Raw genomic sequence first — 14,912 nt, 5'->3', positions numbered from 1 at the left:
CCGCCCCTCTAGGTGGTCACAAAGCACCAAGCTGATCTCCCTGTGCTATGCAGCTGCTTCCCACTAGCTATCCATTTTACATTTGGTAGTGTATATATGTCCATTTGCTATGATATGAAAAAAGACAACCCATATTGATATAAAAAAATAAATTACATATTTAAAATCATTTTTTAAAGCTGAATTAAATTATTAACCTGAGAAATAGAGTCTTTGTCTTGAAACACAATAAAATTTTAAGCAAAATACCCGTTTTATTTCATAAAGAGCAGGCTCAGCCCTTCCTATTTGGATGAGTGGGAAAAAATGCTCAAATAAAAATAGAAAAATAAAGTTGAAAAATGTTAATTAAAAAAGAAGTCATACTTTGGACTTCCCTGGTGGTGCAGTGGTTAAGAATCCGCCTGCCAATGCAGGGGACAGAGGTTTGAGCCCTGGTCCAGGAAGATCCCACATGCCATGAAGCAACTAAGCCTGTGCGCCACAACTACCGAACCTGCCCTCTAGAGCTCGCGAGCCACAACTACTGAGCCCACGTGCCACAACTACTGAAGCCTGCACACCTAGAGCCTGTGCTCCGCAACAAGAGAAGCCACTGCAATGAGAAGCCCGCGCACCGCAAGGAAGAGTAGCCCCTGCTCGCCACAACTAGAGAAAGTCCGCGTGCGGAAACAAAGACCCAACGCAGCCAAAAATAAATAAATTTATTTTTTAAAAGTCATACTTTTACAACAGTAAATATTGCAGACCTTTATAGTTCCATGATAAAATTCCTTAAGAAAACTCAGTTTTTCACTAGTTGAGTAGCCCAGATTCAAACAAGCTAGTTAAGAATAACAGGAGAAGGTGCCCCTCTTCATGTGATCAGGCATTTTTTAATAAGACAAATATAATAATTATTTACTTTATGCTGAAACCCCAAGGATTTAGGAGGGTTGAAGAATATGTGAAAACAGTGTCTCATAGTGTGTTATAGTCTTGATTTATGACTATTCTCAGTTAGGACCTCTACATTTTTGTATAAATTATCTTTTCCTTCTCTACTTAACAAGGTTGTGTTGCCACTAGAACGGGATTTACGTCTTCCTTGCTTATCTTTAGTTCAATAATAGCCAGCCACTCTATCTCACACATAATAGTTTTATTATAATTGGTTAATGTGAATTACTGAAACTTAGTAAAACTGAATAATGAGGATGCTAAATGCCTGTATATAAGGAATGTGGTGTCATTTGTTTTTGTATTACTAAGACACGTGACTAACATTGATTCCAACTGTTTTTGAGCTGTGTTTTAACATAGATACCAGAGTTTCATTCAATAAAAAAATTTTAATTACTAAGTTCTAAAAGAAACTTTTTTTTACTTCTAACGTTTTAGTAATTATGTACTCGTTTCACAGATTTTCATTATGAAAAGCCTATTGCCAAAAAAGGAAAAAGAACCAACTGCCATTTTAATTACTTTACTGACATGTCTCAACATTCATAAGTATGAATGAGAATTAAATTATAATTAGTATATCATGTCTCCAGTTTTTATTTTCTAATTATTCATAAATTATTTAAATATTGACCTAAGCGAGGCTTAGCTGCTAGTGCTAAAAGCAGATTGGCAGCCCCCAAGATGAGTGGTACTGATCTAAATTCCAAAACAGAAGCAGAAGCAAAGCACAGTAATGACGAGGTTATTCAATTATTCATTTGTGTACTGAAGATTGAAAGCAGTGTCTGAGGAGAGCCTTACAAGTCTTGCTGACGATTTTCCTTTCAGGGCAATAAGAAGTACCCTTAGTTGACACCTAAGTCTAATCAACAAGGTGACATCAGTTGACCAAGTAAATAAAATGTAATTTAGGGAGTAAGAAGCCATGTTGTCTTTGATTTTGCTTTTGTCAAGAATAAAAGACTTTAGAAAGAAACATTTCAAAAAGTTTACTGTAGAGTTTAGGTAATATTTTGGTGTGGAAATGTAGTAGATTGCTATAATTTATTTACTCAACGGCTGTTTAATGAATGCTTACTATGTGCCAAGGTCTGTGCTAGTCTTCATGTGCATTTTAACAATACAGGTGTAGATTTTCTTTAATTTTTTTTTATATAAGGTGATATTGTTTTTCGGCAGAGACTTATTTGTTAAAAGACTAAACAACAAATAGTAAGGACATCATAGCACTTTGCCTGAAATAGTCCAAGTATAAATGTTCTTTTTATTTTTTCTTAAATTAATATGTAGCTAAATTATTATAGTTCAATAGAATTTCTGCCCTCTTTGGTGAGAAGTGATAAAATCTAAAATGTAATGCCCATTGTCCAAGGATTGTTTGGATCTGAGTTTCATTAACTGCTCCAAGAATAAGGCAAGAATTTAGACTTTGGTTTAGTAAAATGAGTTACTATTTAATGACATAATTGGCATCTTTTCATCATTTCCATTCTTGTATGCATATAATTTAAAACTGAAATGTGAGGTTTGCAGGCTCCAAATTAATCTCTGGAAACATATAGCTTTGATTTACATAGTTCCCGTGTTCAAGGAAAAGCCACCATTTATTAAATGGTAAGGATTTTTCCCTGAGACAATTTGTCAATAAAGGGGTAAAATACTTTACTGGTATTTTTCCACCTATGAGAAAAAAATGGTAATAAAGTAGTATTTTTCTCCTCCCCACTTCCCTTCCACATACCTCTCCCTCTCTCCCCTTTTCCCTCTTCCTTCCCTTTCTTTCCTCCTTCCTTCCTTTTATTCTTTCATTCTATGTATGTTTGTATATTAGAGTTTGTAGCAAATGTGGATAACGAGAAGCTTGCCTTCGCTTCCAGTCATGGGAACAGGGAGCAAAAATTGACCTAGGGATTTGTTTGATCTAATTTGCAGGAAGAGACCATAAGGGGTGTGCAAGTGGGCAGGAAACAATACAAATGGTGGAAACAAAAACAATGTGATTTGCAGCTGAAAAAAGCTCAGGGTAGCCCGAAGTGATAAGACAGTAAAAGTGGTAAGATAGTATAAGAATATATGTTCAGGTCACAGTTTACATTGGATTGTTTTTTCTAAAAACACTTTTCTGTGCAATTCTCCGTTTATTTCATCCTTGAAATGGCAAATAATGAGTGCCAACTGTCTCTGTTACTGTATTAAATATTTAGCAAGAACAAGGCACATGATATTCAAGTTCTGCTTAAGTTTCCATTTAGTAATTGCATCGTGCAACTTAGTTTGAGAAGTCTAAATCATTTTCTCAGAATGTTGAGAATTCTGGAAATCTAGGTCACTCATTTTCAAATTTGAAAATTATGTAACACCTTAAAAACAAAATCTTTTATGGCTTCGGTATCTAAACACCAAAACTGAATTGCTTGGAAAAAATAGTCAGCAGAGTGACTCGAGTTCAACATTAATCCTTCTCTCTACTATAATCCCTGTGTACCCACTATAAAAACTCCTCTGAAATGCACTGCTGTGATTACTATAATGCTATAAAAATGAACACAATTGTTCTTCACTAATTCCAGTGACTAATTGCATAGAAATTCACAAGTTTTGCCAATACATGTGGACTTCATTTTTCAACAGGCCTTTTAGAAAGTATTTTGTAATAAAATAAATAGTTTAAGTATATGTTGTAAACCCTCCTCAGTGGAAGCTTGAGAATTTCCATGGAAAAGAGAATCAGGGTATCATTTAACTGTTGATACTCAGTTACCAAAAGTCTACTTAGTAGATGGTTCTAGAAGAAAATCCAGGTTTAGTCTGATTCGAGTTCCAAGATCTGAGCCCAGGACATTCTAGAGGGATTCTAGGCTGATTTGAGAAGTGGAGGGTTCCTGGAGAAAACCAGTCCAACCAAAAACTGGCATTGTAAACTATATAAATTATTTTTCTTTATGATTTCTAGGCTTCAGTCTTATTTCAAAGGTTTCCCTTTTCTAGAGTTGGATATTTCCTGGTTTTTTTCTTCTTATTTTGTTGTTTATTTTGTACACTAGGTCATTTCTTAGTTTTATATTTTGAGTAAATAAAATGGGAAATTATGTTCTGAATTTTCTTCCAATTTTCTATTGAAAATTACAGTCTATAATTTATTAGTTTTTATATTTTGAATAGATAAAACTGGAAATTATTCTTGCAGAGCATGTTAAGGATCTAATGTTATTTCTTCACTATGGATAGTCAGTTTATTAAGCATAATTTATTAAATAACTTCATATTTTCCACCCCAAAATGATTGCTACAACTTGTCAAATACTAACTTCTCATAAATACTTGCCATCTGTTTTAGATTGTATTGTGTTTCATTGACCAAATTTCCATTTCTAATTTTGATGTCATTTTTTAATTAAAATACCTTTATATTAAGTTCTAATTTTAAAAGGAAAATTTCCTACTTTATCTTCATTTAAGAAATCTGGTAATTATCACACATATTTTTCCCCTCAAAATATTTTGACATAAAGTTTTATGTTTCAAGAGACTCTACTGAGATTCTTGTTGGAATTTTATTACATATATTTATTATTTTTGATATATTGGAATTTTCATGATATGAAAGTATAAATATGAGCTTATTTTTATCCAGGAATACCTCAAACTCTTGAATTTTCAGGTAAAGTAAAGAATATCAGATGTCCTTTCTAGGTATTCCTTTCCTGGAAATAATTGTAAAATACAGACTTTGAATAATATAGCATTTATATTAATATAGTGATTTAGTAACAGGAATTACATATTTTTATAGTATCCCTGTATGTCTTTAATATCTTTATTGCATTGTAATACAGTCAATAACAGTCAGATATTAGCATCAATTAACAGTTTTCCTATTTAGATTTTCATAGTATACAGTTCTACAAATTTTACCAAAAAAAAAAAAAAAGATAATCCTATAAGATCTGTGAACACTTTCTTTCCCGACATCATATTATGAAAATTCTCAAACATACTACATGTTGAGAGTATCTTATAGAAAGCACCTATATAACCCCCAGCTAGATTCTCCTAGTATCATTTTTCTGTATGTCTTTAGTTATGTATACATTTCCACTGTCCATCCACCAGAATATCTTAATTTTTATGCATTCGAACATAAGTTGTATAAATCTGTACACTTTTCCTGATCACTTCAGCATGTACATCATTAACTAGTAGCCAAGATCACTTACAGTTTCTTTCCTTTCGTTGTAAAATAATTATGCAATGACATTCACAAAGCCTAAATGCATATTTGCTGGGTTTTGAAAAATGCGTACACCTGTGTAACCCAAATTCTTGTCAAGATATAAAACATTATCATCACTCAAGAAAGTTCCCTCATTTCCTTCCTGGTAAACCCCCACCACTACGCACCAGAAGCAAACTACTCTCTCTTTTTTTTTTACCCTGTATTAGATTAGACTGACTTAGTACTAACATAAATTGATCATACAAGATGTACTTCTTTGTAAGATTTATTTCATTCCACATAATGTTTTTGAGAGCCATTCATGATGTTGTCTGTATCAATAGTTCCTTCTGCTTTATTGCTGGTCCATTATATGAACATACAATATTTTATCTATGCATTTTCCTAATTGAAAGATGCTTGGGATGTATCTGGCTATGTTAAGTTTTATATAAACATGGCAGAGCTTTCCAAAGTGGTTGTATCATTTTACTCTTTGTCGACGAAAATTCAGTTAACAATCAAGTTAAGAAGAATTAATGAAAGGGAATTTTATTCAAGCCAAATTGAGGATTATAATCCAGGAGACAGACTCTCAGAAGTCCTGAGAACTGTTCCACCTGTCAGAAGTGGAAAGCACAGTCATGTACATTTTCGAGACAAAGGATCATACATCAAAATGGCATACTGGTATTTTACGTAAAGTTCACCGAAGACTCACAACCCAGGTATGCATCGTACAAAGGGAACAGCAAGTCATTATGACCCCCTACAGATCTGGGAAAGAATGCTGTTCTTTTAAGAAGTTGCATAGCTAGTGTCAGAAGAAAGGAAAAAAGAAAAAGATCTTTCTGTGGAGCAGGCAGGCATTCCCACCTTTGAGGCGCTCTGGTTAATGTTTAATGGAGGTGCACACTGCACATTAGGGACAGAGGGAGGAGGACCAAACTAAGAGAGAGAATTTTATTTTTAAATTTTCTTGTCCTTCCTTAAAATAGCTTTTAGTGTATTATTATAAATATATGGCTAACACACTAATAAAGAACAGACCTAATGATGTTCTGCAATGAATAAAATATTTTATGTTTAAGGTGCGCTGTAATTTTATTTATTAGGTAACTCAGCCCCAGTGAGGTTAACTGGATTTAAAATTTCTAGTAGAACTCGTGTAGAAACTATGAGCTTATTATTCAAAGTCCTATGTTTAATTCTTTCATTAGATTGATGTAACTCTTGCACATAATAATTCTCAGTGAGTTTATACCTGAATTTCCCAGACTGCTTCTTGGAAATAACTTTCATTGCTTCATAGTATGCAGCAACACTTTTAATACATATAGGAAATACTTTTTCTATATCCTGCAGTTTATAATATAGCCTCTAGAAGTACCCCGCTTCTAGTAAGAGCCTGGGAAAATATTATTTATAAAATAGTCAATGAAATATATTATTACACCATCATCAAATCCTTTTGATAAACTGGGATAACTGGTAACATGATGTCTACTTTTTATTTTATATATTTTAAGTTTTGTGTCTACATCTACTTTTTCTAGAATGTTCTTTGGATAGTTAATATCATGATCATATGCTTACCTGATTTCAAAACCTTTTAAAAGTGCCTCATTGTGCTTAAATGCAAATATTACTTTCTTATTGTCAGAATTCATGAAGTTTAACACTTGCAGTTTGGATGGAAATATAGAACAAAATTTGCACACCGCTTGTGAAAAATGTGTTTTTTCCTTATTCACCAAGTGATAGACCTAGAGACAATGGGCAGTTCTAGGTAGGTAATGTGTGTAAATGTAATATTTAAATGTAAGTATACATGTAATTGTGAATATTGATATTGGATGATTCAGGTTAATACATGCATCTGTAAAAGCTCACACTGAATTTATGCTATTCACAGTAGTGTTCATCTGAAGATGTTAGGTCTCCATATACATTGTAGTCCTGCTATGAAATTTTTGCTACCCAAAATTTAGTGTATTTGCTTATGCTAAATAGTCAGGCAAGCTTGTAAAAACTAGTTTGCAGCTTACTTTAATTTTCATGTTCATAAGAAATATTTGAATACCACAACATGTTCCTTTGAAAATAGAATTATGAAATCCTCCAAATGATCTAATAAATTTTTATTATATACTCTATCTGCACGCTCTCCATAATTAAAGTTCCTAGTGTATATTACTCATCTGAGTGATGGATAATATATAAAACAGTGCTCTTTTTAATAAAATTTATATCATTTCTTAGTGATCACTACTTTTAATTTTATCAAGATTAGCAAAGCATACAGTTGAAGCCTGTTTAATTCAAAGTCTTAATCACTTTCAGAACTTGAAGGATTTAGCAATACTGTAAAATTGCCATGTTTTTTATGTTTTCTGTACCCCCTTGATAAGTTATATATATATATATGTACTCCTTGATAAGTTTTATATATATTATATATATCATATAACATGTTTTATGTACCCCTTTACCCCTTGATAGGTTTTATATATATATACACACGCACACACATATATATGTATGTATGTATATACATATATGGCAGGTATATATTGTCTTAGGGCACAGAATTATCTGTAGAAGAAATGAAAATATTCCTGTAAAACTTTAATTTACATGTATGGTCTCCATTGTACTCACTATCAGAAACTAAGCCCCAGTCTATTCACTTCTCTTCTTGCATCGTTATACCAAGACGCTTACACTGCCAAAGCATTTGGGGTGACATTTGGTCCTTGGTAGCCTCATAATCCAACTGGCATTTGCCAAGATGTTCTTCTTCTTACCGTCACTTAGTCCTCAGTCACTGCAGGTCACCACTCTTTTCTCCTTTGGGGATCTTGTGGTCTCTTGTCCTCAGTTATCCTGAAATATCACTCTCTCCTCAGACCTCTAACACCTAAAGAATAAAGGTCCCACAACCTAGGACTTGACCTCAGGTAGCAGAACACAGAGAGCCATTCAAGACCAATTCTGTTTATTTCTCTCCAAATCTTCTCTAGCCTGTGAATCAAGAAAACAGTTTCTCCAACTCGTGAAATAAACAAGGTCTCACTGATGTTGGTTTTCTTCTCTGTTTTTGTTTATGTGCTGAATCATTTTCAACACAATAAATGGCTAAGGTTTTTTTTCAACTCAAAATGTCTGTAACATTAAGAAACACAAAATATCTTTAACAGCTTCTCTGCTCTATCGTCCACCATTTTTGGCAAAGGATAATGTTTAGTGAATGGGGAATGGCAAAGGAAGCAAGGAAATGGGACGGGGAGGAAATCCCATACATTTCAAACTACTATATCCCACTACATAGCTATTTCCCTTAATCAATTTAAGAGATTCCTTACAATCCTATAAGAAAACATTATAATTCTCAATTTTAGAGATGATAAAACTGAAATTTATTGCTGCTGGCTCACTTTCCTGAACCCAGCTCTAGCCAGCTCTCCATCGTTACTGCCTCTTTGAATAGGGATCCTCTAAGTCAATGCTAGCCAAACACTCTATAGCAAGACTGGCAATGGGTACCTGAGGTCTAAAGTGAAGATGAAGACAATTAAGATTTTTAAATTAAATAATTAGTAAGGATGAGAATGGAAAAACTCAAAAACCCAGAAGCACTTACTATATTTTAATGCTCTAGCAGAAATAGGGTAAAAGTATAGTACAAAAAATGTTCACACTTAATACAGATATTTTACTGTCAAATATATAAATATCCCAACCCCATATCCTTGGAAACAAACTAAACCATATCAATTATTTGATAAAATAAGCGTGTTTTTGCTCCCGCTTACAAGTTGTGTTTCCTTCAATGTCAGATTCATAATGTTTCAGAACATTAATTCATGTTAATTAAGTTCTTATCTGACTTCTGATTGAGTGGTTCAATCATACCCAAACTTATGTAATTACATTTAATGTTATAGAAATGGTCTATAACAAGTGGAAAAAGAAATGGTCACAGATATATTATTCAAGATGGTGAATATTTGTGGGTGTATCAGAGGACATCACTTATAAATATATATTTAAACATTCAGATTTTGAAATTTAGATACTCTGTGCAAAGTATAAGGATTATGAATGAAAAAAATTATGGGTGATTCTTTTTGAAGTTTTCAAATATTCTGTGAAAACGTGTAATTTGTGTTTTAAAAAAAACAGACATTTCTTTAAAATATGTATGTTCAAAACCTCACCCTCCAGAGATTCTATGACGATATCCAAAAGGCCTATAGGGATGAAAGTTTCAAAGTTGCTTTAGTGAGTGAAAAAAATTTTAAAGTGTTGAAATCACTTCTTCAAAATACTGGCTCTAGTCCTTCAATATCACTTTCAAGTGTTTAAGTTCAACTTTACTAGTGAGAGAGAGGGCTGATCTTCAGTGCTCAAACTATTTGGTGTGGTTCTCTCTGAAAAACCACACTGGGACTGTAGCCTCAAAGGAGACCAGTTGCTCTGGATGATGGTGAATGTGAGCCTGAAGGGACTCTTGTCCTGAAGTCCCGAGGTCACGAGGAACACAGGCAATTACAGCCCCAGAGCAAGCTATTATCCAAAACGATCAACTCCAGGATAAGATCTTTTATCACACCAAGTGCTTTTTACGACTGTATTCTTGTTTCTGTATTTTGCCTTCCTTTGCTCTTTCTCTAGGTTTATATTTGGAGATAATTTTGAAAATGCCTCCCAACTATCTTTTTTGCAGGCACATCTATCTAAACACTTGTATATCACCCCTCATTTAATTTTTCTTTCTCAGACTAATGTCATTCATTCTGTGGACATTTTCTTGGGCCACTAGAGGTCAGGTGATGTAGGAAATATCTTATGTCTTCATTTTAATTAATGTCTAGAAGTGTAAAGAGTCCCTTGAGAATTTTTTAGTTTACAGAATTTTGACTGGGCACATTTGGAAGTTTGCAATATTAATGATTTTCGTTAAAACTCTCTCATCTTTGCAAGACAAGGACTCTTTACTGAGGGATACTTTCATGCTAACTTTCTAGAAATTTATTTCTTAAGACTCCATCATTAATATTGAAAATGTGTAAAAGATTTAAACTAGTAAACTACCACGACCTACTTTTCATGTGCATTGTGAAGGGAAACAACACAAGAAACTGTTACTAAATCATTATACAAATGAGAGTAAATAATTGATGCTAACAAATGAAGAAAGAGCTAAAAAATAGATAAAGCAATCAAAAATCTTTCTAAAACTCATTTTAGCATTTTTTCTTTTTGGAAATGGCAAGGATTTGTATTTATGCCTGCCTGTTTGTTTTAGTTGACCAACATTATCTTTGAGTCCAATGTAAACTTTTTTTCTTATCAATATTAAGGTGTTTGTTTGTTTGTTTGTTTGTTTAAGGCTTGAATCACCAACCAGGTCCTTGATAATGGAAGCTCCCCGGGGGGTCCAGGTGAGTGCTGCAGCTGGAGACTTCAAGGCTGCCTGCAGGAAGGAGCTTCATTTGCAGTCCACAGAGGGGGAGGTGAGTTCTGAGGTGTAGACACTGGCCTTTTACTGCGGAGGGTGCTTCTTCTCAAATCATATGCATATGATTCCAGGAGAAACAGAAGGAACTATTTCATAAGAGGGCTCAAATTATGAAAATATTAATACTTCTTAAATATGAAACTGGGTAAACCTAATGTTATTTTCATAAGTCAAAGCTCCATTTATTTTCTACTGAAAGATATTCATTCATAAGTCATTTATAAGTGGGGCATCTAAGTTCCTGCAGTTTCAAAAATCGACAGATGAATGGAATGAATATCAGGGTAATACCCAGAATGAAGGCAGTCTTTGCTGTCTCTGTTCCATTTTGGTCTTCAAAAAGTTTTTCCAAAAAGTGCTTTGAAAGTTTGTGTGTTTGTTTCAGTAGAAATAGTACCTATGTTTTTCTAAAAGGGAAACAAAAAGCAAAAGTTTAGTTTGCTATTTCACCCAATTATTTCCTAGATGAGATACATGCTGTTTTTCTTCCATGTTGCTTTATTTCACCCAAGAGTCTGTTTAAACTCTGTTGTCCTCATTCCTTTAAAGATCCTCTTCTTTCTCTTACTGCCTGATTTAAAGAACCCTTTGTCTTTGGGCTTCCATTCTTTCACTGGAATGTGATAGGCAGGTATTTATTTTGTCTCCTTTACTTGCTGTATACATTGTGACTATTGTGTCTGCAGAATCACATTTTTGTCCATTCTGGAAATTCCTCAGCATTACGTCTTCAGATATTCCCTCTCCCCTTTTTCTCTATGGCCTTTTTCAGACTCTCTGAAGAAATGTTATGTCTTTTCATTCCCTTACCTTCCAGATCTCTTAGCCTCTCCTTCCTCATTTCTATTTCTTTATTGCCCTATGCCTCACTCTGCCTATTTATTCAGATCTACATGCCAGGTTCCTCCTCAATATCTAATCTCTTCTTCAATCCCTACATTGGGCTTTTAATTCCAGTAATTTTGTTATTCATTTCTAGGATTCTCATCTGTTGCTTTTTTCCAAATCTGCCTGGACATCTTGGTAGTTGCTCTCTTGTTTGCTTGTTTGTTTTTAATTCTACCTTCATTATTTCAAAGCCTTATGCATAATACATATTCGATTCTGTATATTTTTACCACAATTCCCAAAGTCCTTGAAGGTCTAAATCTGTTGTGCTGCTGTTTCCACCAATTAATTCCCTTAATATTTTCTTCCTTCGTGTGCTTATTTATTTTTTTAATGAGTTTATAAAGGTCAAGCTGAGAAGAAAAAGCATGGAAGGATGATTTGAGAGTGACACTCTGGAGCATTTCGGGCCTCTTCAGATGTAAATATGAGGGCAGACATTAATAGAATCAAAAAGAGGATGTTCCTTTCTTACCTTTATACCAGTATCTCAGTTATTGGTTCAAGATAAATTTGCATTACACATTTGGCTTCCTTTTTATAAACAAACTTATTGCCAGGATCATTAGCATCTTATCTGATATTACAGCTTAAATAATCTAGAAATAGGTTTTATAATATTGAAAACATATATCCATATTACCTTTCAGGATTTCTTCCCACTACAATTGCAGACTACAATACTTTGTCTACCACAGCAAGAGAGAAATCTTTCTTAAATATCTCACATCTTTTTTAAAGCATTTTTATCATGCTAATCATTTCCTTCAAATTATTCATAATGAATCATCTCATAATAAATATTGATGGTTATTAATCTCCATTCTGCTTCTATTTATGCACCACTTTACTTATGTTCTTTTATTCAAAGTATCAGCAGAATCCTTGAATTCAATTACAGATTAGCATTTAATTGTGAATTGAGTATTATGCTGTAAATAAGTCACAGCCAAAAGCTTTCAGCTGTGGCCATTTTTTATATTAATAAAATAAATATACAGAAAAGCACAGCACTTTCTATTAGAATGAAATAGCATGTAATTTTTCTAGGAAGAAGTATGAAATGATATAAAATCTTTCTCTATGCTTCATTGACTATGCCACAGAAAGGCAGATCCACCAATTATCAAATAATACAGAAAAATATAAAGTCCCTACTCTGAGGTAGTGTTTAAATTAATTAAGATCAGGGCAAACATGGTGTTGAGGTAACCAAAATAAGTAAGAATGAAATTGCACACAAAGTTCTGCACTGCAGAAGTTTCATTCATTTCAGACACCGTATTGCAAGGAATTTCAAATTCAGCTCTGAAAACAACATGAGTGACAATTGTAGGTAAAACATTGAAAGTTATAATAGCATATGCAATGCAATAACTTAATAACATATGTTACAAGATGACACAATTTCTTAATCTTGCAAACTGATTAAATGTTCTACTACAGTGATAGGTCTGATTTCAACAGGTAAGAATGGAATAAATGGATTCTTGGTAGAGAGAAGACAATGGGCTGTGACTTAAAAGCTCAGGGGTGTCATTACGAGTACCAGGAAGAGTTTCACAACAAATGGATTATATGGTTTATAGGACAATATGGAACAGAAATATCAATTTTAGAAGTTGGAAAGTGAGCAGTGTCATAGTAAGTGCCTTAAGCAGAACAGAAAGAGGTATGAGGGAGTCCATCCAAGCTGCAGAAGCCTGGAAAAGCTGAGCAATGTGGGGTTGGAAAGAATCAATATACAACACCCCTTTTTATCTCATAACTTAGTTTTCTGTCTCAAACCAAGAAAATATTTTTTCTCCCCTTTCTTTTCTTTTTCTTTCTTTTTATTTTTTAAATGTAAAGCCATCATTTATTCAATCTTTCATCCTTCTATGGATGGATGTTATATCTGTGAGGCTAACTTACGAAATTCAGAATTTTATTTATGTTCCTTCTTTTTCTTTATCCTTTCTTTGTTCCTTTATTATTTCTTTTATAATTTTATATTATTATTGAGGTAAAAGTGGTATATAGCACTGTGTGAGTTTCAGGTGTACAGCATTATAATTTCACATGTGTATATACTACAAAGTGATCACCACCAAAGTTCTAGTTATCACCCATCCCCATATAATTAACCCCCTTTTTCTCTTTTTAAAGACCCCATTCATTTTAATTTACCTGTTAATAAAAATCTACCTCCCATATATGGGTGAAGCTACAATGTGGATCTCAGAAGATGATGGAATTAAGTATTGCCACATAGCCAAATATGATCAAGAGTCACCTGTAAATGAATAGGAGAGCTGGAGGGCACAGCTATAGCTAAACTGAAGCAGGCCACACACCATAAGATTCAAGGCTAACTCCATTGATAAGGCCACCACAGCTGGGCTTGCTTTCTGAGGCTGCCACCTGCATGTCCTACCTGTATAAAAACAGCTACTCTCCACATTTATTCAGTCAGGCTACACCAATGGAAAGGCAATCAGTTCCAAACTATAAAACCCAGCGATGTGGCCTGGTGTCAGCAAGCCTCTGAAACCCACCAGGGCTTGCCAGTAACACTTGCTTCTGTGCTTACTAAGAAATGAACCACTGACAATACCTTACAGTCATTTGATTAATCCTACATGAGTCTCCTTATCCACATGTTCTTTAGCTTTCCATGTTCCATTCTTTATTGTCTACGTCACAAGGTTTCTTGGACAAAACACCAGCTCCTAACACTTTTTCAGCATGAACTAACCTCCACGTATGCAGACCTAAACCCCACAGTCCCAGAGCTTGTGTTTATAATACGTTTGGCATTGGCGAAGCTTGAGAATATCTACTCTCTGCAAGCATGCCAACTCCTCAGCAGAAGGGAAGAAAGGGGTATGTGCCGTGCAAGCCCAGTTTCTCTGTCAAACTCAACCAGTAAGAGGAATCATGTCTCCTCCCCCGTGGAGAAGTGAGTGAAAGAACCCACAGGGTGTAGCAATTGGTATTACACTCAGTGATGTCCCTCATCATGGAAACACAGAGCAGGAAGAAATGAGGCCCAGCATTTATACCCCCAAAATATGTTGTGATTTTTTTTTTACTTAGTTTTGTGCACTTTTAACTTTCGAATCAGAAAAATAAAAATTCATCTTAAAAAAAAATAGAAGTCCTTTCTCTTTGCTTTCCTGTCACTTAACCTAGAAGAAATTATGAAGTAATAAATTTCAACATTCGATACCTACAAACAAAAACTTTAATTATGCTTTCTTAACTTTGAATACTGTTGGTAAATGCAATCATTTTTATTTCATAATCTATCCATTTATTCAACAACTATTTGTACTACATGGAAGCTGTACATGCAGG

General features: G+C 33.9%; 1 protein-coding gene across 2 annotated transcripts in view; it reads left to right on the top strand.

Moving 5' to 3' along the window:
* SGCZ (sarcoglycan zeta) overlaps positions 1–14,912 on the top strand; it is a 921,176-nt gene that overhangs the window by 888,965 nt on the left and 17,299 nt on the right. For both annotated transcript variants that reach the window (XM_082444679.1, XM_082444678.1), the window contains one exon: positions 10,557–10,680. In XM_082444679.1, coding sequence (XP_082300805.1) covers positions 10,557–10,680 — 124 coding nt within the window. The remainder of the gene's footprint in view (positions 1–10,556; positions 10,681–14,912) is intronic.

The sequence above is a fragment of the Balaenoptera physalus genome (assembly GCF_965194825.1).
Source record: "Balaenoptera physalus genome assembly, chromosome: 21".
In the NCBI taxonomy this organism is placed as follows: Eukaryota; Metazoa; Chordata; class Mammalia; order Artiodactyla; family Balaenopteridae; genus Balaenoptera; species Balaenoptera physalus.
The sequence above is the reverse complement of the archived record's forward strand: the minus strand, read 5'-3'. Positions and strand labels throughout refer to the sequence as shown.